The sequence below is a fragment of the Salvelinus namaycush genome, chromosome 35 (genome assembly GCF_016432855.1).
Source record: "Salvelinus namaycush isolate Seneca chromosome 35, SaNama_1.0, whole genome shotgun sequence".
Taxonomy (NCBI): Eukaryota; Metazoa; Chordata; class Actinopteri; order Salmoniformes; family Salmonidae; genus Salvelinus; species Salvelinus namaycush.
The window spans coordinates 27,620,095-27,643,545 of record NC_052341.1 but is presented as its reverse complement, the minus strand read 5'-3'; the positions used below and the strand labels follow the sequence as shown (position 1 = coordinate 27,643,545).

General features: G+C 40.9%; 2 protein-coding genes across 5 annotated transcripts in view; one reads left to right on the top strand and one right to left on the bottom strand.

The window, feature by feature from the left end:
- LOC120030036 (phosphatidylinositol 3,4,5-trisphosphate 3-phosphatase and dual-specificity protein phosphatase PTEN-like) overlaps positions 1 to 12,096 on the bottom strand; it is a 16,778-nt gene extending 4,682 nt beyond the window's left edge. The window contains exons 1-9 of one of the 4 annotated variants that reach the window (XM_038975351.1): positions 11,362 to 12,095; positions 8,441 to 8,525; positions 4,941 to 4,985; positions 3,531 to 3,574; positions 3,164 to 3,402; positions 2,687 to 2,828; positions 1,147 to 1,215; positions 576 to 742; positions 118 to 345 (exon numbers count right to left, since the gene is read on the bottom strand). In XM_038975351.1, coding sequence (XP_038831279.1) covers positions 118 to 345; positions 576 to 742; positions 1,147 to 1,215; positions 2,687 to 2,828; positions 3,164 to 3,402; positions 3,531 to 3,574; positions 4,941 to 4,985; positions 8,441 to 8,525; positions 11,362 to 11,440 — 1,098 coding nt within the window. In that variant the 5' untranslated portion in view covers positions 11,441 to 12,095. Of the gene's footprint in view, positions 1 to 117; positions 346 to 575; positions 743 to 1,146; positions 1,216 to 2,686; positions 2,829 to 3,163; positions 3,403 to 3,530; positions 3,575 to 4,940; positions 4,986 to 8,440; positions 8,526 to 11,361 lie in introns of all 4 variants that reach the window. The other 3 variants (XM_038975352.1, XM_038975353.1, XM_038975354.1) reach the window with 3 other exon arrangements.
- On the top strand, positions 11,839 to 23,451 carry LOC120030037 (ATPase family AAA domain-containing protein 1-B). The gene is made up of 11 exons (XM_038975355.1): positions 11,839 to 12,084; positions 13,184 to 13,253; positions 19,047 to 19,232; positions 19,364 to 19,462; positions 20,057 to 20,177; positions 20,302 to 20,502; positions 20,634 to 20,740; positions 20,830 to 20,919; positions 21,052 to 21,102; positions 21,189 to 21,325; positions 21,502 to 23,451. The coding sequence occupies exons 3-11, from the start codon at positions 19,059 to 19,061 to the stop codon at positions 21,620 to 21,622; spliced, it is 1,101 nt and encodes a 366-aa protein (XP_038831283.1). The 5' UTR covers positions 11,839 to 12,084; positions 13,184 to 13,253; positions 19,047 to 19,058; the 3' UTR covers positions 21,623 to 23,451.

The window sequence follows — 23,451 nt, the reverse complement described above, 5'->3', positions numbered from 1 at the left end:
ATTTGCTCTTATGAACTGCGGCAAAAGTTCATGAGAGCAATTATCTTGGCACAGTCAAATTCTTTCCCAATTACTAATCAAAAGTGTATCCCCCCAATGAAATTAAGTCTCAATCACCTGACTGACCTTGAAGTTGGGGGAGAAGTATCTGTTTGCTTTATCCTTGTTGGCCTTGTCCAGGTCATTCTTCGTCAGTGAGAGGATCAGGCATTCCTTGTCGTTGTCTCCCGTTCCTCCTGTGGTTTGGATTCCCCCTTCCTGCTCCTTCGGTAACGTCCCGTTCTCCACCTTCTCGTCTGGTCCAGGGATGAAGAAGGTGTTCACCCAGAAGTGAAACATCTTGTCCTGATGGAAAAATACACGGGGGAGGGAGGGGTGAATAAAGGCAAGATATGACTCCAAAAAGCAGTTACATCATCTCAACCTCAAAACAAATGTAGGCTATACTCCAATCCAAAATCAGAATGTGTTTTTCAGTTAAATCCTGACATTCCTCATAGTGAATCGGAATCGGCTGCTAAAACACCTCATTTAATATGCACATAAAAATCAATCATACAAATCAGGAACCACACCTTCTTCATCATTTTGTTCTGTTTGTGGAAGAACTCCACCTTGATGTCTCCACACACAGGCAGCGGTTGGGGGAACTCGAAGAACACGTACTTCTCCTCCCGCCGTGTGTTCACCGGGTTGGACGTGTGGATCTTTACCTTGACCTGGTACACCACAAACTGAGGATCTGTGGGGGAGCACAACAAGTTAACGGCAGTCACTCTCCTGGTGGGTGGAGACCACATCACAGCAACTACAGCCGGGTATCTATTATTTACATCTAGGCAAATTATGAAAAGAGGACAGCAGAGAAAGGGACAGAATTACATAGTACCACTGCCAGGAATATTAAATATAGAAAAGACTGTTACAGTAACATGCGATAAGGGCCCTACTCTGAGAAGAGTTGACCAAAACCAAGCTCATTTAAAGGAGCACTTCTAGTCTAGAATCAGTCCACTGAGTTGTGCGGGATGCAGAGTTGATTGTTACCATATTAAGTTCCACCTACTCCAACAAACACTGACTTCTAAATCTACAACAACCTCCTAGTCAACATGTAAACATTGGATGAAAGCTGCTTATTATTACCCCAGTGCCAATTCCCTTTTCTGAAACCATGTGGAATCTGCTCACTCTTGTTTTTAACGGAAGTGTCCCCTTAGAGAGAGAGAGAAAAAAAAAAAAAAGAGATTAACACAGAGTTCTGCTGCCCTGCCTGGGCTTGGGGAGGGAGTGGGTGGGTTATCACCAGGGCTATGTACAAACATACTGTATACAGGCTTACAACCACCCATAAACCGATCCTGACTCACCATTTCAACAGCAACTTCCTGTTGTCAAGTTATTAGGAGCTTAGCCAGTATAATAATAATTACATAATGGCCGTTAAAATCAATCCTAATATTCATATTAATGCATCTCCTAACATATAGGCCTAAATAAGCATCAGCTAAAAAAATTCTAAGACACTGACAGAAAACACAATCTTTACATTGCTGCTACTCACTAAGATTTTATAAAAAGGAGAGGGGCGGGTGATGGGGCGTTGATTAAATTAAACCACTTCAATATTTTGTGTGTTGTGCCATGGGAACTGACCACATAGGGTGAGGAGGGGGGGGGGGGGGTCACATCATGCTGTGTGTGTTCAGAATTGGGCCAGGGATTGACAAAGTCTGAAAGGCACTTGCCAATCGAGCAAAGTCAGGAGTATGTTTTGATTTGCCCGAAAATGTCAATTCATTATTTACAGGAAGAAGTGTCATATATTGCTTGCCTATCCCCTACACACAGTGGGGAGGAATCAGAAATATTATAACTGTAATTCTTTGTATTTTGGTTGTTATCAGTCAAATAAATCTCAGAGCAGGCTCAACTTGCCAGACTGCCGTAAGTTGTCCATCTTTCGCTTAAACAATGGGGAGGAACCAGAAAGATCAGTTTTAGGCTACTGGAATTCTTTGTTGCTTAGTCGTTTTCTCTTTTTTGAAAAAAATATCACCAGCCCAAAGGTGGCTCAGAGCAGGCTCAACTTGAGCAACTGCTCAGTTCACTTGCCCCAGGCAATAGGTCATCCCTGTAGGGCCTGCTAAAGGGACAGGTGAAGTGTCAGAAAAATGTGGATAAAGGAAGTGAAGAGGTGAAATGCCAGACACAGCTGACAAGAGCAGCCACTGACGACAGACTCACGCAAAGGGGGTTGTTATATCATAGGTCCTTATAGGTCTGTAGTTGTCTTCTGGCTATCCAGCAAGGTATAAACCCCCTTATCTGATGATGCATGCAGCCAAGCCAAATGACCAGTGAGCCAAGCAAATAATAGCAGTGAAAATACACCATGCTGTTTTGACTAGCATAACCATAATTGCAAAACGATACACTCCACTGTGGTTAATGTCAGTGTTGCATGGAGAAAATTGTAAAACAAAATATTTTTTAAAAAAACAAAAAAATGCATTCAACATCAAGAACCAAAGCTGTGCAGAGCAAAGCAGAGGATAGGGGCAGGACAATCAACTGAAGATCACATTGTGAAAGTGTGTGAAAGCCAGTAGCACACAAGCCCAAGGTAAGACAGTATACAGGAAAGAAATAGGATTGAGACCAATGACAAGGGGAAAGCACTTACTACACGTTCCGCCACTGAACATGGGCACCGTCTCGAACACCATCTTGTGGAACAGCAGAGCCACTGGTTTGTACTCCAGCTGGTTCTTCAGAAGGTGGCTGTAGTAGTAGACATACCGCCTCTGACTGGGGATTGTTACACCCTGTGGAATGGGAAAGAGAATCACTTAGTGAAACTGAAGATTTTCACTGGCAGTAAAGGGGATGACGACAAGCCTTTATATGATCCTAGAAAATGTTAAAGCCTGCAACTATTCATCATGTAGCCTACAATTAAAACAAAGATTAGCGATACTAGCGACACCCATGATGAACATTATCATTTGATCTGTTTAACCCTTATCTTACCAGCAAGGTAAGTTGAAAAAGGCCTGGGGACGAGTTTGAGTGGAGATGAGAGGGGTTGAATAAGCCAACTAGAAAATGATCAGTTTCCATGACAGTAGGATGGCCAGATTGGAACAATAAAAAAATGTACCTTCTTATCTCTGGTCCTGACTTCGCCGTAGAAGTCGAGAGCTTCTTGTGCTTTGAGGAACTTGCCCCGGTGTAACAGGTAAGCACAGATCATGACACCCGTACGTCCCTTTCCAGCTTTACAGTGAATCGCCGCCACATGATTGTCGTCTTCACTTAACCAAAGGTCAAGATCTTCGCAAAACGGTTTGATCAGCTCCAGCTGGGGCGGATTGTGATCCTCAAACGGATATTGTGCAACTGGAGAGAGATGGACAGAGACAGGGCTCAGTTAGTTATTGTCACACGTGGGTTTTTAGTGAAAGATTCAGGCAGTCAGTGAATGAATCAAAGACAGTGATAATGGTTTCACTGATGTAATATCTAACCTCTGCAATTGAATTTGGTTGCGTCATAATGTCGCTCATTGCACCTATAAAAAGGGACAAACAAAATACGTTGTTATAATACTGGAATTCAAACAGCAGCCTTCTTTCTTTTGTACAATCTGTCAGCATATTATATGTTGATGTAAGATCCCTCTGATGTATGCTGGAGTGTTACAGCAACCTCAACTTCCACACAGATTCATGAAAAACTGTTAAATATATATTTTGTGTCTACCTCACTTCCCCTCTGATTCTCATGAACACCAATAAGTGAAATGTGTTAACCAGTAGATATGTTTCCATCCAATTGCCAACAGATTTTCAGGAGAATATATATATTTTTTAATCTGCATAAAAACAATGAGAATTTTTCCACCAGAATTTAATTGTTGCAGATAAAAGGCTGTGCATGATGATGTAGTGCACGTAACAAATAACTTGCAGTTAAATTCCCATGTACCAAACAAAAAATACAAGTTAAATGGGTTTCAAATCGTATTCAACACAACTGATGGTTTTGTCACAAAAAAAAAAAAATTGGTCTTGCCGTTTTAGCCAACAGCTCACAGATACAGTGCGAGTATAGCATACAAGATGAGATTATTATAGACAAAAATAGCAAGATGTTTATTTGTCAAACAGCAGCCCAGCATCAATAATCATGTCGCCAGAATAAGACCTTCTATATTTATTGGAAAGGAGCATCAAGCTCATCAACATTCACTTTCACCACCCTGTGAAATTCATCTTAACTTATCTTATCTGTAGCATAGCATAATAAGCTGCAAGCTTGTTGTGGGAGGACCACACAATATCATTGTGTGACTCCAAGTTTACTTCAATATGATGGTTATTTTATCAATATTTGTGCATTTAAAAAAATCCCACCTTGTCTAGCGTATTTTGTTTTGTCGACATTAGGAAAGTTCCCCGATAGACTTGCTGTTTCATGACATTTTTTTTTATCCGGCATATACTTTACTACTCACATAAAAAAGTTGGATGGAAACCTGGTTAATGAGAAACCTGTGGTCTTTAGTATCTTTGTAGCGCGCAGTGAGTCATTCAGTTAATGCCAGTCTACTAACTAAACGACTTTATACTACTGAGTGAGTAAGATATTGTCGTAAATTCCCTTTCCAGGGTAAAACTATGCCAAAGGTTACCATGATATGATTGTTCTACCCCTTCATCACAATGCCTAGGCCTATCCATCAAGAACCACTGATGACTAAAGGCAAATAAGTGGCTACTGCGGTTTGCATTCTCAAAAACATGAGGACTTTTCTACCTCCAGGCCTATACTCCAGACATTTTCTGCATGCATCAGACATAACTTTGCAGCACAGCAAGCGCTGCTGACCATACTGCATATGCACAAGCAAAATAGTCAGATACCAGGGTACTCACAGATTATATATCTTGTAATGATTTTTGTGTTTAGAGTCCAGAAACCTGAGGAGAGAAAGGGAGGAGAATTACTTTTCCATCCGGCACAATTTCTTTCACAGATTCTGGTCCGATCTAAACCTTTCAACACTAACTTACAGAGTGTAATGACAGCATGTCATAGGGGCAGACTGACAGGCTCTCAGACAAGCTAAATAACAGTGTTACAACATTGACTATCCAGGGTTCTACTTTTTCCAATGGCGACACTGGTGCTACCAACTTTTTCAGCTGGTGGCACTAGCGCATGATTTGGTCGCACTAGTTTTATTTATTTTTATTTTATTTTTTTTAAATATTTGATAAAGGCCTGGCCTGTCCCCCATAATGTGCCTGCATTCCTTCCAGAACCTGGCTAACAATGACTAGCCATCTTTTAACTTGCCCTTGTGTTCTTACATTGATTTGGATAGATTTACTCTAACAGCAAAGAAGAGCCTTCAAATAAAGTGCAAAATTAATTTATTGAAGATTTCAAAGTGCCATGTGTTCTTTTCTGTGAAATCCTCTAGAGGGCAGAATTTGACAAAATTATACTTAATGACTGCAAAAATAAAATAAGGGGGGGTGAGAACCAGTGTTTGGCTAGCAGTATTTCTTATAGCGTGAGCACCAGTGTTTGGCTAGCAGTATTTCTTATAGCGTGAGCACCAGTGTTTGGCTAGCAGTATTTCTTATAGCGTGAGCACCCGTGTTTGGCTAGCAGTATTTCTTATAGCGTGAGCACCAGTGTTTGGCTAGCAGTATTTCTTATAGCGTGAGCACCAGTGTTTGGCTAGCAGTATTTCTTATAGCGTGAGCACCAGTGTTTGGCTAGCAGTATTTCTTATAGCGTGAGCACCAGTGTTTGGCTAGCAGTATTTCTTATAGCGTGAGCACCAGTGTTTGGCTAGCAGTATTTCTTATAGCGTGAGCACCCGTGTTTGGCTAGCAGTATTTCTTATAGCGTGAGCACCAGTGTTTGGCTAGCAGTATTTCTTATAGCGTGAGCACCAGTGTTTGGCTAGCAGTATTTCTTATAGCGTGAGCACCAGTGTTTGGCTAGCAGTATTTCTTATAGCGTGAGCACCAGTGTTTGGCTAGCAGTATTTCTTATAGCGTGAGCACCAGTGTTTGGCTAGCAGTATTTCTTATAGCGTGAGCACCAGTGTTTGGCTAGCAGTATTTCTTATAGCGCACTTGTGCTACATAAATGGATACTGGATTGATGCGCATAATCATGATTCTGCCAGGTTGGCACAAAGGCTATTTTATAGTTACATTTTAATGTAACTATAATGTAATCTATCTGAAAACGGTTAGGCCATCATTAGCATCACTAACGGCTACACAAAGTGGTAATGTATAGGCCCAACATGCACCACACACAGCAGGGCTTGACATTCAAGGTAAATTTGCCGGTGGCACACTGGGCCAGTGTCAACTTAAAGCTACTAGCCGAAATGGAAAAAAAAACTGGCCCGGGTCAAGACCTGACAGGAAAGCGAATGATGTGTGCATAATTTCAAAAGCAGGTGCTTTTCATATTTCATTTGCGGGCTGAGAAAGTAGCCTATACAGGGTTCATACAGACATTGGCAAGTCATATTCAAGGGTTTTCCAAGGACTTTTCCAAGCACTTAATTGAAATCTTCACAGTCCTATATTTTATATTTCACTGTTGTAATAGCCTAAAGAAAAAAGCTCCCCCCAATGTATGCATTACCACTAAGAATAATGCATTTTTAATAGGCCTATCCAATGGCATTATGCATTGCCATTTTTACATTCTAAAATATGCCAGAATAATGTGGGCCTTGCCTGACGAAATAGAGCATGCTCCCAACACTCTAATTATATCTGTCCATGTGGTAGCCAGTCAGTGTCGCCATTTGAGATGTTTAAGAGTTATTGAGGGGTTACTATATCATGTTTTAAAATGAGAAGGCAACAACAACAAAAATCTGGGAATGCTTTGTAATGGAACACTTTGTATGGAAAACCAAGTTGAAGCCAACATTTGTTGTGATGCTCATAATAACTGCACATGGATTTACCACAACAGACTAGTGCAACACCCTTCAATTGAAACGGCAGGAAACAAATGAAAGTGCCTACTACTCTCAGAAAAACTGATTTGAAATTAAATCACTGAATAAGTATATTGTAGCAGTAGAACTTCTAAAATCAGCTACCATAAATGACTTTTCAACGACCAAAGAGCCTAGAGGAAATGTCTTATTTTGAAGGTGGGCTCTTCTTCAAATACCTTTGTTTGCATACCCATTCTTGCCTTATCATTTACTGGTAGATATCATAACTTGGAGCATCTTTCCTACCACTACCGCTGTTGGTCTTTGCTCCACGCAACAACCAGCTGTTGGAAAGCTGCGTGCTCTCTTTGCCTGACAGATTATCTATAGGCTGTGTGCGTGCATCAAGCGTGTGATAAATAAACAGACATAACGAACGCGTCGGGAATCCATCTGTTTTCTTAGCAATTATAGCCTAGATTAAAAATAGCATTATTACAATATTCTTCTAACTGGCCCAAGCGGGCCTCTGACGGGGATGATTGACTGGCCCATAGGGTTTCCAAAATCTCCCCTGTATGTTGAGCCCTGACACACATACAGACAGGGGCGATTTTGGAAACCCTATGGGCCAGTCGATCATCCCCGTCAGAGGCCCGCTTGGGCCAGTTAGAAAAATATTGTAATAATGCTATTAGTGCCGTTGTTGGTTTATTGTTGGTCAATTGAACACTACTGTTTGAATAAATCATGATTAAAAAAAAGCTAATTGTGACCCGAAGACTAACCGTGACCAGGTAAAAAAAAAAAAAAAAAAATACTGGCACCCTTGCGACCATTTAAAAATGCGTGTCGCTCGGCCAAGTCAAACGGTTACAAATGCGACTGTTTTGGTCGCAGTATTGAACCCTGCTATCAGTAGGGCGTGTTCGTTATGTCGGTTTATTTATTTAACAGATTGTTTAACACATCTAAAAACTACAGGGTCGGGGAAATGACGAAGGCTGCTTTTTCTGTTCACATTTCCATAAGCCCACAATTTTCTGTGTCTACATCAGCCTGCGTAAATCGAAGGAAATTGTTTGGACAATACAACAGGCAGGGTCAGGTTAAGTTCACAGGTGGCTTGCAGGTCACTCCTTTGGTTTCAGTTGACTAATCAGGTAAGCCTCTGCAGCTGGGATGACAGAATGCATTTCAAACATCCTATTCTGACCACTGTCGCCCATATAATGATAATCCGTGATAAACAAGATGAGACCAAAGATAGGCCTAGATTACCAAAGGTTGTGCAAATTCTGTTATAGAATGGGTTTGGTTAAGGTAGTTAGGACATGTTAACTACCTGCTGTTTTCATTTACATGTAACCCTTTTCATTCCTTTACATTCTAAGAAACCCCTTCATTATTTTGACTGGGACATCCACATTTGGTTTTTTAAGTACTTACCGTACTACGTCATCGATGTTGTTTCTGTAGACACCCTCAAGTCTTTCAGCAGGAAAGCCCATAGCAATTATGTTTGGATAAATATCTGAATGCAGGAGTCAAAGAAACCAGGAGTTTGGCTGCTGAGGTCAGAGACTAAAGGGAAGAATCACACCTAGGCCAATATTAATCACCAACCTACACATACAATTATGATTGTCTAGCAATCGTCATTCAATTCACATATCTCGGCAACCGTCGCACACACAAACAACTCCCTGATTTGCCCAAACATAGATATCGTATATCACATCTTACACCATACTGTACATGCATTGCTTATTATGCCAGACCAATCATGACAGAGCTGTATGGAGAACAGGACAGAGCATGTGTAATATGGAACAGATGGTGCTCTCTCTACGAGACCCAGTGACGGACATCTAACCTACCAGGCCCCACAAGGGCACCAAATAAATCACATTGTGCCACAGCCAACTGCCCCCGCCCTTCCCATCATCTCTCCGAAAGAGCATTACATTACTCACATCATCACTTAGATATATGTATAATATAAATGCTCACGTCGGTCTAATTTCCTCAAGTCACTTGGGAAATATATCCATGCACAAAATAATTGAATTCTTCATACAAAAAAAATGACCTATTTTGTCAAACAATTCATCAGAAATGGGCTACTACTATATGAAATACAAAACGTGATCTCTAAATGATTATTCTATTACTGTTAATTTACTGAGACGCGGGCCGTCTCGTCACACGCTCAACTCCTCCGATAGCGTACTTTGCATTTGAACTGGCATAACATCACAATGACATCATGCTCAAAAAGTACCCGAGACTACCTCAATGACAAATGCAATGTCAGCATGAGCCTCACATTTAACTGTTCCTATCAAATAAATAGTCAATGGACTGAATGGGTTCAATTAAATTGTTCCAGAACATAGGTAGTCTATAGGCCTACTGCCATTTTCCAGCAACACCATTTAGGAAATGAATGTAGAATTTTCATAATCTTAAATAGCATAGCCCTAGGCCTATAAAAAATATTTTTAAAAACCTAACATATCATTACAAAAACCTCTTCTAGTCCCATGAAGACGAGGAGTTTCAAATGGCAGTTAAGGCATAAAGGCTAATCTTTAAGCCTCTGCTACTAGTGTGGTGGGAAAGGCATTGCTGCTGATGTGAAATCTCATCACAATTTTAAGGCCAATTCCTAGAACTGGATTCATTACATAACAACCATGGCTACATTGCCTTCCCAAACACTGACCAACAATGCCTGGCACTAAAGATATATCACATCAAAACAAAGTGATTTAGCTATAATACCATGTTCCACTCATACAATATCTAACTCACACATTATCATAGTTGCTTAGTTAGGAAAATCCTAAACCCTTGGTTCCAAAATTTGGGGTTGGGAAAATGTAAATGGGGTCCACTTAAGAAATCTGGCATTTTACAATATGTTGGGACGGCCTACAGGAACAACAATTTTGTGAATATAAACACAGGGCGTTTACTAGGGAATATAATGTTTCCAAATGGGGTCCCCTGCATTTTCTTACATAAATTTGCATTCGCGTGCAGAAAATATATGGGAACCCCTGCCCTAACCCTATTCCAGTTCTGGTTTTTGCACAGAGCTTTCTGAGACCACTGAACCAAGGGGCCACAGGCACAACAAAATGGCTTTGACCATTTCAAGTGCAAGACATGAAGACATGACAACTGAACATGCCAATATTGTACTACAGTAGTACGCGGCACTTCAATCACACTCATAACCTTTACCTGGCTTTTATTTGTGCATTCTACATGCACCTTTACTTTCACCATTTGATTGCATACCTTGGTTTTTATTTGTGCATTCTACATGCACCTTTACTTTCACCATTTGATTGCATACCTTGGTTAGGTGACCCATTTCAGACAAATCTAGCATCTGAACACTTGTCTTTTAGAGAATGCTCTTCTACGGTCATTCGTAACTAAACACTTTATCCCCAACACTGCTCAAATCAATACAAACAAGCTGACCTCATTAAGACATCAAGACAAGCAAACCAAAGGTCTACTGATTACGTTCATTCTAGCACCATGAAATTGGTACATCCCACTAATGAGCAAGTACTATTACCATTTGCCCTCACGCTGATAATGATTCAATGCTTTTGGTCTTTGTGTGGCTAGCAGCAACAACACTGATTGTGAATATAACGTTAATCCATTAGCTATAGTTTGATAGATTATTTTGTAGGCCAGAGAACTGCACTAATGCGTCGCAAAAGGTTGATCTCTTTGTTCCCCATCCAGGAGTTAGCTGGCTATATTAGCTAACTAACCAGTTGACCAATTTACAGTTGACAACCAAATAATTCATCAAGACTTGACATTATCAACATCAATTAACTAGACAACATTAACCACCACGGCATTAGCTAGCCTAGCTACATTTTCCTTATGTTATGATGTTGAATCTCTCATTCAATCGTGATGATGTGCAAACTACTAGCTAGCTAGCTAACGTTATGCAAGTTATGGGATATATTTAGCTATCAAGACTGCATTTAATTTAACAGGACAGACACCTTTATCAAATAGCAATTTAGCAAAGAGTAGGTTAGTGTCATTAGCTCCCTAACGTTAGCTAGTTATTATTTCACTATATATTCAAAACGTTAGCTAGCTACCGTTATATATATATTCGAAGTAATGTTCACCGACTACTAGTACGTTAGCCAGCTAATCATCTTATGGATAAAGGTTAAGTTATCAATATAGGCATGCATGTGTTAGCTACAGTAGCTAGCTAACTGGATACAGTAGCTAACAATTTAATATAGACAAAGATGAACATAGACAAATTACTGTAGCTAGCTAATATTACAGACATTGAACAAAAAGGATACAAGTCAAGTCCAAGTCAAACCCATCTTCCTGGTATCTCCTTTTGTTTCGGCTGACAATTTCCTTTATGATTGCAGCCATATCTGTGGCAGGAGTCTTTAACGTTTTTAAATTAAGAGAAAGTATCGTTGCCTTTGTATGAAATGTTGCCAATATTTTTCTCCCTCTCAATCCCGTTGGTGTCAAACGTTGACAGCTAGCTAAGCTAGCCGTGCTAGCTAGCTAGAATAGTTTCTGCTGCCGATAGGTCATAAAGGAGGGCCTCACTCCGTTCCACCACAGGCCCGGCTTCACAGGTCCCGCAATTTCACATAAAATCCCCCAGATGAATAGGTGATTAATTATCCAGCCCTCGGAGCGTTGTATTTCAAGAGAATACCAAGTATCTGATTTCGCCAAAAGCGCCGTGATTATGCCAGAAAAGCGGAGAGAAATCTCCCCGATGTTCCTTGCCCAGAAAAGTGACTGACACACTCGATCTCAGCACACACGTAGCTAGATATGGCTAGCGCATAGCATGTCAATTCTTAAACAAAACAAAAAAGAATCAGTCATCCGACAATTTTTTTTGAGGGAAAATTGACAGCCTCCAGTTCAAAGACTACAAATGTGTTCGATTTTATTTTCTAGCACGCCTGCCGTCCTTCCCTGAAACGTCCCTTTCCCAGTACTGACTCGTTTCTCCCAGCCCCAGGCTGCACTCGCGAACTTCCATCATGGCTTCCGTAAGTTCCGTTCCAATTGAAAAAGGCTACGATTGGACAGAACGTTATGCCGCAGTGTAAAATAGTTCATCAAAGACGTTTCTCCGACAAAACGTAAAATAGTGTAGAATACATTGACAAAGCTATCATTAAATGTCTCTAATCGAATAATTTAATTTGGAATGAATTGTTTTAATCGGTGTTGGAAGGACATGGGCACTGTAATTGGGGAAGTTACCAATATTTAATTTAGGATTCATGACATTGATATGTATACAATCAAATCAGAGACTTTGCGTTGTGAAACTATATACTCGATGTGCTGGATGCATTTGATGTAGCCTTTTTAAATAAGTAAATTCCATTTTCTCATGGCATTGTATAAACTAGATGTCTATGGAGCAAATTGCAGGTGTATTTGATGAGGAATAAATACATTGTCTGTTGCCTTTTCACTATGCATAGACTAGGAAATAAAAAATAAACGGTACGTGTCACTCACTATGCATTGCGCTTCTCACCAATGTTTTGATACTTGACAACTTCAGAGTTGTTGCACATTATGCATCTTTTTCACAATGCATTACAGACTAGGAAACAAAAATAAACACAGTTGTTGCAGTGTGAGTATCTTGACTTTTCCTAGTTCTCTACCCGGACAGGAGTTTGTAAACCAGTGTAGATGACAAGTACTGGTTGTGGTCACTGGACTTGCTGTGTTATGGCGCCTCCTGTCAGATTTGCATGGAACATGATGTAAAGTACCTACATACACATTAAGTAACAATAAAAAATTACGTTTTATGAGAGGGGAGTACCTTCATTTGCACAATATGGGTTGTAGCCACCTCATTAAATCTAGTTTAACTTGTGTCGTTATTTACCTTAAATTGCATCGGTCTGTACTTTACTATTTATATTTTTGCCAACTTTTACTTTACTACATTCCTAAAGAAAATAATGTACTTTTTACTCCATACATTTTCCATGGTACCCAAAATTACTCGTTACATTTTGACAGGAAAATTGCCCAATTCATACACTTATTGAGTACTCTTTTCCATCAGTCCCATGCCACAGAAATATTGAGGAAATTATTTTTGTGTCTATTCCAAAACAGTAGGGGGCACCTACCACGCCGAGCCTCATGCTGACAACCCCCGGACAAGAGTAAGAGTCGGAAGCGCGAGGTGAGTGTCACACCAGTCCACATGAGCAAACTGTGATGGTTTATTTGTTTTTCTAAATATGTTAAATGTTCTTATTAGAAATAGATGGATTAATCCAACACATTTCACAAGGTGTCCGGGCTAGTAGTATTTTTTTCCCTACAAAGTAACGACACATTTTTTGTCACGAGGCTGCATGCTAACTGGAAGGTCAAAGCTAGCTCTCGAAAACCCTTCTCCATTTGTAGGGTTTTCAGCGGTTACATTCGCCCACATGTGAACTACAATTCCGACGCTGTGTTTAACGTTTAGAAAAGGGGCATATCAGTAGATTTACTCATCTTTCATATCAGCAAGACAGAATCATTAAAATAAAAATTATACTTACTGTAGCAGTTTTGCACAGAGCCACAAGCTGTGTGTGCCTCCAGTTGACGAACTAACTTGGGTATACACAAAGGTGTTCGGATCACGGTAGATAGCTAATTAGCACAGGTGGCCGCCTATGTCTTCCTTAAACAAGCGATGTAACGTGAAGATATGACATATGGCCATGTGGGAATACGAATGCCGTGTTTACATGGTAGTAGGAGGTAGATGGTAAACCGGATGTCATTGTTTTCAATGAGAGCACGACTGTAAATGCCGGTATTGAATCCCGTCAGCCGCAACCGTAGACTGGACTTGCCGCCAAAGTTCAAATATTTAACTTCTACCGATGTTGATTTGCTGATTGTTTACTGAAATCACTATAGCAACACGTGCCTTGTGTTGGCTTGGCTGTCACCCTCTTTCTTACTTGCTTGATCCGCTATGCCAACAGGTATGATGGTTTTTGCGTCCCTCGTCTAAATGCAGCATAACACTAACCTAGCTTTCAAACTCTGAGTCATTCTGCTTTACAGTTTTCAGCCATTAGCTTCGCCCACTTCTACCTCTTGTAGAATTAATTACTTAAAAATCATACAATGTGATTTTCGTTTTAGATTCTGTCTCTCACAGTTGAAGTGTACCTATGATAACAATTACAGACCTCTACATGCTTTGTAAGTAGGAAAACCTGCAAAATCGGCAGTGTATCAAATACTTGTTCTCCCCACTGTATGTATATATATATATAATCTTAAGGCTCCCGAGTTGCACAGCGGTCTAAGGCACTGCATCTCAATGCTAGAGGCGTCACTATAGACACCCTGGTTCGAAATCGGACTATCACAACCGACCGTGATTGGGAGTCCCATAGGGCGGCTTACAATTGACCCAGCGTCGTCCAGGTTTGACCGGTGTAGGCCATCATTGTAAATAAGAATTTGTTCTTAACTGACTTAACTAGATAAATACAGGTTATTTTAAAAAAAAATATATAGATTTTATTAATTTTGTAATATGTAAATGTTTTTATATTTGTTTTATTTATATATTTCTTATTTTTAACCTTTTATTTAATTAGGCAGGTCAGTTAAGAACTACCTCTTATTTACAATGACGGCCAAACCTGGACGACGTTGGGTCAATTGTGTTCCTCCCTATGGGACTCCCAATCGTGGCCGGATGTGATACAGCCTGGATTCGAACCAGGGACTGTAGTGACGCCTCTTGCACTGAGATGCAGTGCCTTAAACCGCTGCCCCGCTCGGGAGCTGTAATATACACTGCTCAAAAAAATAAAGGGAACACTTAAACAACACAATGTAACTCCAAGTCAATCACACTTCTGTGAAATCAAACTGTCCACTTAGGAAGCAACACTGATTGACAATAAATTTCACATGCTGTTGTGCAAATGGAATAGACAAAAGGTGGAAATTATAGGCAATGAGCAAGACACCCCCAAAAAAGGAGTGATTCTGCAGGTGGTGACCACAGACCACTTCTCAGTTCCTATGCTTCCTGGCTGATGTTTTGGTCACTTTTGAATGCTGGCGGTGCTCTCACTCTAGTGGTAGCATGAGACGGAGTCTACAACCCACACAAGTGGCTCAGGTAGTGCAGTTCATCCAGGATGGCACATCAATGCGAGCTGTGGCAAAAAGGTTTGCTGTGTCTGTCAGCGTATTGTCCAGAGCATGGAGGCGCTACCAGGAGACAGGCCAGTACATCAGGAGATGTGGAGGAGGCCGTAGGAGGGCAACAACCCAGCAGCAGGACCGCTACCTCCGCCTTTGTGCAAGGAGGTGCACTGCCAGAGCCCTGCAAAATGACCTCCAGCAGGCCACAAATGTGCATGTGTCACCATATGGTCTCACAAGGGGTCTGAGGATCTCATCTCGGTACCTAATGGCAGTCAGGCTACCTCTGGCGAGCACATGGAGGGCTGTGCGGCCCCACAAAGAAATGCCACCCCACACCATGACTGACCCATCGCCAAACCGGTCATGCTGGAGGATGTTGCAGGCAGCAGAACGTTCTCCACGGCGTCTCCAGACTCTGTCACGTCTGTCACATGTGCTCATGTGCTCAGTGTGAACCTGCTTTCATCTGTGAAGAGCACAGGGCGCCAGTGGCGAATTTGCCAATCTTGGTGTTCTCTGGCAAATGCCAAACGTCCTGCACGGTGTTGGGCTGTAAGCACAACCCCCACCTCTGGACATCGGGCCCTCATACCACCCTCATGGAGTCTGTTTCTGACCGTTTGAGCAGACACATGCACATTTGTGGCCTGCTGGAGGTCATTTTGCAGGGCGCTGGCAGTGCACCTCCTTGCACAAAGGCGGAGGTAGCGGTCCTGCTGCTGGGTTGTTGCCCTCCTACGGCCTCCTCCACGTCTCCTGATGTACTGGCCTGTCTCCTGGTAGCGCCTCCATGCTCTGGACACTACGCTGACAGACACAGCAAACCTTTTTGCCACAGCTCGCATTGATGTGCCATCCTGGATGAACTGCACTACCTGAGCCACTTGTGTGGGTTGTAGACTCTGTCTCATGCTACCACTAGAGTGAGAGCACCGCCAGCATTCAAAAGTGACCAAAACATCAGCCAGGAAGCATAGGAACTGAGAAGTGGTCTGTGGTCACCACCTGCAGAATCACTCCTTTTTTGGGGGTGTCTTGCTAATTGCCTATAATTTCCACCTTTTGTCTATTCCATTTGCACAACAGCATGTGAAATTTATTGTCAATCAGTGTTGCTTCCTAAGTGGACAGTTTGATTTCACAGAAGTGTGATTGACTTGGAGTTACATTGTGTTGTTTAAGTGTTCCCTTTATTTTTTTGAGCAGTGTATATATATATATATATTATTCTTTATTTTTTTACACACACAGTTGAAGTTGGAAGTTTACATACACTTAGGTTGGAGTCATTAAAACTCGCTTTTCAACCACTCCACACATTTCTTGTTAACAAACTATAGTTTTGGCAAGTCGGTTAGGACATCTACTTTGTGCATGACACAAATTTTTCCAACAATTGTTTACAGGCCGATTATTTCACTTATAATTCACTGTATCACAATTCCAGTGGGTCAGAAGTTTACGTACACTAAGTTGACTGTGCCTTTAACCAGCTTGGAAAATTCCAGAAAAATGTCATGGCTTTAGAAGCTTCTGATAGGCTAATTGACATAATTTGAGTCAATTAGAGGTGTACCTGTGGATGTATTTCAAGGACTACCTTCAAACTCAGTGCCTCTTTGCTTGACATCATGGAAAAATCGAAAGAAATCAGCCAAGACCTTAGGAAAAAAATTGTATGCCTCCACAAGTCTTGTTCATCCTTGGGAGCAATTTCCAAACGCCTGAAGGTACCGCGTTCATCTGTACAAACAATAGTACGCAAGTATGACCACCATGGGACCATGCATCCCTCATACCCCTCAGGAAGGAGACGCTTTCTGTCTCTTAGAGATGAACGTACTTTGGTGCGAAAAGTGCAAATCAATCCCAGAACAACAGCAAAGTACCTTGTGAAGATGCTGGAGGAAACAGGTACAGAAGTATCTATATCCACAGTAAAACGAGTCCTATATCGACATAACCTGAAAGGCCGCCCAGTAAGGAAGAAGCCACTGCTCCAAAACCGCCATAAAAAAAGGCCAGACTACGGTTTGCAACTGCACATGGGGACAAAGATCGTACCTTTTGGAGAAATGTCCTCTGGTCTGATGAAACAAAAATAGAACTGTTTGGCCATAATGACCATCGTTATGTTTGGAGGGAAAAGGGGGAGGCTTGCAAGCCGAAGAACACCAAAACACCCAGAAGATACTATCATCAGTAGGCGAAAAGGTAGTTGGCGTCTATGAATGAGTTAGGTCAAGCCAAGCTTTCGATGTTGTAACACGCAAAGTGAAACTAAGAGCTAGCAAGTCGTCTTTTCACAGTTTAGGTTATTGTCATTAGTCTGTATTGTAAAAAAAAAAAATGATAGACTTTTAAAGGCCCAGAGCAGTCAACCTTGATTTTCCTCTGAGCAAAAATCTAAACGCAACATGTAAAGTGTTGGTTCCATGTTTCATGAGGTGAAATAAAAGATTCCAGAAAATTTCCATACGCACAGAAAGCTTATTTTTCTCATATTTTGGGTAAACATTTGTTTACATCCCTGTTAGTGAGCATTTCTCCTTTGCAAGATAATACATCCACCTGACAGGTGTTGCATATCAAGAAGCTGATTAAACAGCATGATTACACAGGTGTACCTTGTGCTGGGGACACACAAAAAAGTCCGCTCAAATGTGCAGTTTTGTTACACAATACCACAGATGTCTCAAGTTTTGAGGGAGCGTGCAATTGGCATGCTGACTGCCGGAATGTCCACCAAAGCTGTTTTCAGATAATTGAATGTTAATTTCTCTGCCATAAGGGGTTTTTCTGATGTTAATCTTGTGAACAGAGTGCCCCATGGTGGAGTTATGGTTTGGGTAAGCATAAGCTACGGACAACGAAGGCATTTGCATTTTATCGTTGGCAATTTGAATGCACAGAAATACCATGACGATATTAATTTATTTGACATTTTTTAAAAGTTATCTTTGACCAACAGATGCATATCTGTATTCCCAGTCATGTGAAATCCAAAGATTAGAGCCTAATACATTTATTTCAATTGACTGATTTCCCCATATGAACTGTAACTCAGCAAAATCTTTGACATTGCTGCATTTATATTTTTGTTCAATATATATACACTGAGTATACCAAACATTAGGAACATCTTCCTAATATTGAGTTGCACCCGTCCCCGCCCTACAAAGTTTACTCTACAAGGTGTCGAAAGCGTTCCACAAGGATGCTGGTCCATGTTGACTCCAATGCGTCCCACAGTTGTGCCAAATTGGCTAGATGTCCTTTGGGTGGTGGACCATTCTTGATGCACACGGGAAACTGTTAAGCGTGAAAAACCCAGCAGCGTTGCAGTTCTTGACACACTCGAACCGGTGCGCCAGGCATCTACTACCATAACCTGTTCAAAGACACTTAAATATTTTGTCTTGCCCATTCACCCTCTGAATGGCACACATAGACAATCCATGTCTCACTTGTCTTTAGGCTTAAAAATACTCCTTAAACCAGTCTCCTCCCTTTCATCTACACTGTTTTGAAGTGGATTTTACAAGTGACATCAATAAGGGATCATAGCTTTCACCTGGTCAGTCTGTCATGGAAAGCACACGTGTTCTCAATATTCTGTACACCCAGTGTATTTCCACACTGAGGTTGGAATAATTCTGTGAAATTGTGAAAAGGGTGCTAATGCCCTTTTAGTGTTTTGGTTGGATGGAGTTTTGGCCATAGTAGCTACTAGCCAAGCTTTATTGTTCAATTTCAACTGTGATTAAATTGGGAGCATGTATTTTTTCCCCCCATCCTGCAGACATCTAAGAAGATGGTATTGAAGGAGATTCCAACTGAAAGTGTTGCCCGGCCCTTGGGCCGGAATGAAGTTATTGGTTTACTCTTCCGACTGACTATATTTGGTGCAGTCACCTACTTCACCATAAAGTGGATGGTTGATGCCATTGATCCCACAAGGAAACAGAAAATGGAAGCACAGAAACAGGTGAAGTTTTCAAATATAGACAAGTTTGACCTGTTTGATTCTGAGAATCTTCTGTGGATTATGTATCATGTTTGTTGGGACTGTATTGTAATGTGCAAAGGTAGATGGCTATTTACAGTTGGGGTTTTTAGGCAGAGAAACTCATGAAGCAGATCGGTGTGCAGAATGTCAAGCTCTCAGAGTATGAGATGAGCATCGCAGCACATCTGGTGGACCCACTGACCATGCAGGTAAGAGAGCTGCATCAATACACAATTTCTTGAACCCAAAACTTCATGACAATATTCTACAGAGTATACAAAACATTAAGAACACCTTCCTAATATTGAGTACCCCCGCAATTCGTTGATGCATGAACTCTACAAGGTGTCGAAAGCGTTCCACAAGGATGCTGGCCCATGTTGACTCCAATGTTTCCCACAGTTGTGTCAAGTTGGCTGGATGTCCTTTGGGTCGTGGATTATCCTTGATACACATGGGAAACTGTTGAGTGTGAAAAACCCAGCAGCATTGCAGTTCTTGACAAAAACCGGTGCACCTGGCACCTACTACCATACCCCGTTCAAAGGCACTTAAATCTTTTTAAATTCAGCCTCTGAATGGCACACATACACAATCCATGTCACGGCATAAAAATCTTTCTTTAAGCTGTTTCCTCCCCTTCATCTACACTGATTGAAGTGGATTTAACAGGTGACATCAATCAAGGGATCATAGCATTCACCTGGTCAGTCTGTCATGGAAAGAGCAGGTGTTCTTAATGTTTTGTACACTCAGTGTATGTTCATGCCTCACAACTAACCAATGTGATGCTCTCTCTACAGATCACATGGAGTGATATTGCTGGCCTAGATGAGGTCATCACTGAGCTGAAAGACACTGTCATACTTCCCATACAGAAGAGACACTTGTTTGAGGGATCCAGACTGCTTCAGCCACCAAAAGGTGAGTCTTGTTTCATAAAATATTAGCTTATTGAGACCGGTAATGATAGACACAATGCATATGAAGGTTCAACAGACCACCGTCAGTCTTTAACACTCCTCGTACCTATTCATTATGATAACAGGTGTGCTGCTGTATGGACCACCTGGCTGTGGAAAGACGCTGATTGCCAAAGCAACTGCCAAGGAAGCTGGCTTCCGCTTCATCAACCTGCAGCCTTCCACCCTCACAGACAAGTGGTATGGAGAGTCCCAGAAACTGGCTGCTGCCGTCTTCTCTTTAGCCATTAAGCTCCAGCCCTCAATCATCTTCATCGATGAAATTGGTAAATGCTTATTTTACCATTGCCCTTCAGTTGGTATACAGTACTTTGAAATCTTGTCTGTGTACTTCAGTTAAGCCAGTTATATAGTGATCATAACCACCTCCTATTGATCTTGTAATTTTCTGTTCCAGACTCTTTCCTGAGAAGCCGTTCCAGCTCTGACCACGAGGCCACAGCCATGATGAAGGCTCAGTTCATGAGCTTGTGGGATGGGCTGGAAACTGACTACAACTGCCAGGTGGGTCTATCATGAATAAAATACAAGGATCACGTGACACCTGTATGGTTGAGTCTGTTTCTCACTTGCCTCACCTTTTCCACATGCAGGTCATCATTATGGGGGCCACTAACCGTCCACAGGATCTCGACTCTGCCATTCTGAGGAGAATGCCCACAAGATTTCACATTAATCAGCCTGTGAGTATATTCACAAACTGTACACATGTTTTATCAGTACAATGAATATGTTCTATGATATGATTATGCAGTACTATATGAGATTACCTGAAATGTATTTAATTCCTGCTAAAAAGTATTGTTTTCTTGCAGAATGTCAGGCAGAGGGAAGAAATCTTGAAACTCATATTGGACAATGAAAATGTAAGTTCTACATGTAAGTCATGCTAATTAAGTTGTGCTTTTTGCGCAGTGTGTGTTTTCACTTAACTTCCCCATGCATTTCCCAGGTTGAGCCCACTGTTGACTTTGTTGAGATAGCGAAGGAGACTGATGGATTCTCAGGGAGTGACCTCAGAGAGTTGTGTAGGGACGCTGCTCTGCTCTGTGTGCGGGACTTTGTCCATAACACCCATGCCAATGACAGGTACCACGCCCCTTATTGAGCCCTTACTCGATGACCATTACCACGGTCTTACATTGGCTTTACATATGAGCATTCATAGTGATTAGAGATTTCACACAATTACAGTGCCTTCTGCAGTTACCAGCAATATACTGACCTTTTTTTTGTCTCCTGGCTCCCTCCCACCCCCCTTCTAGTCTAGAAGAGGATTGCATCCGGTCCATCCAGCAGCAAGACATGCAGAGGGCCATCCAGAAGATGAGGAAGTCCAAGTCTGCAGGGGGACAGAGTGTACTGATGCATGCTGCTATGGATTGAGTCTTGATGTGCAAAAGAGAACTATTAAGCCTCTGGCTATGTTTTCCCTATGTATAAAGAGTACTGATAGAAATCATTAAGAGATACACATAATGTAAAGTCTATCATAATATCACTTTGTAACATTTTACTTCAACAATTAATTTAGAACAATTTGGTTCATTGCATTTACATTAAATATTTTGGTCAAAATGCAATTTATTTATCTTGAAGTTAGGTGTTACATGATACTTATGTTGGTATTAGTTTCTTATCCATGTCTGCTCAACCAAGGTCTCACCGAAGCATGCTCTCAGACTGCAAAATATGAGCACAGCTTTGGATCCGTTCAGGTTTGACAGCACACATGCTCGTCCTTATTACACACACAGCAATATTGATTTAGCCTTGGCCTTTCACCTTCCATTTTTTATCTGAACATAATTTCTTTTGGTACTGTATATTTTTGGGCTATTCAGATTATTATTTTTATCAAACTAGCTAGTGTAACATCTGTAATAAAATGTGCTACTTTTAGTAGGCACCGTCATCCTTTGACTATTAGCTAAATGTTATACAATGAGTGGTTCTCGGATGTCTGAATTATGAGTTCGATCATGCATGATAAAAGTTTCTATATCAGACAGAGCAATTCAACTTTTCATCGAAAGTCAATTATCGCTGTGGATGTTGTGAAGAGAACACGATGCAAAGATGCTTGGGGTAAAGATTAGTGTCGTGGCCTTCCATTTCTTTCTAGTAAATACATAAGAGTAGGTTAGAGCTGTAATATCGTGAGCTGCTAATGTTAAGGTATTTATTATTCATTTATTATTTGAGTTTACTTTTGTTTTTAAAACTTCAATAGATCAGGAAACCTGTGTGACAGGTTGTGTGTGTGTCTGTGCTTTCAGGTCCTTTTTATGTTCCCTTGTCAGTCCAGGTTTCATTAACAGAATATAGAAACTGCTTGTGAATACTTCCTGTGCTGATTGTCGTGTCTCTTATGCTGCATTCATGTGCTAGTCGGAACTAGGAAACTCGGAAATGTCAGACTTGCTAACTGGTTGTAGTTATATACGTGCCGCCTTCAAGTCGGAAATGTCAAGAGTTTCCTAGTTCTGACTAGCACGTGAACACAGCATTATAGTTTCTGTTTATCTCTTATGATGAACAGGATGCTTAATTGTTGGGTGATTGATTATTTATTCATGACAAACTTCTAGTATCTCCCACAAGCAACAGCCATTGGAACTTGTAAATGTATTGAATGTGTGATTGCCAATTCATAGTTTACTTGAATGACAAGTTCTGTGGACATATCGTTTCGGGGATTGGTGGAAATAGTTTTGTTTATTTTTTAACTTTTGTTTCGATAAAATATGCTTGCTTTTCTTTTTAATTTTAAATAATGGTATTGTTGATAAGTTCCTGATTGTGACTAATATGTTAATTGAATAATGTTTTTTCAGTTAACAAATCGTCCGATGCGCTTCCTTTGTATTACCCTGCATTCTGGTGTCTGCTAAAATATATTACACAAATACATATTTTGATGTCATGTAATGTATTTGCTTGACATTTCCTATACTCTGAAAAGTATTCTGAAATATAAAAAGGTAAATAAGAACATGAGTTAATATGGCATCACTTGATATATACCCATTCCACTCACATACCACAAACTTCTTGGTCACTCATCTATGGAATTACATAATTTGTCTTCTCACAGCTTATTAAACATCTATCATAAATGTTTTTAGTTACTACCTTGGCTGTTCAGATGCAGTTAAAATGCATAGATAGGTAACAAAAGTGATCTGTTAATAAAATATTCATATTGATTTCTC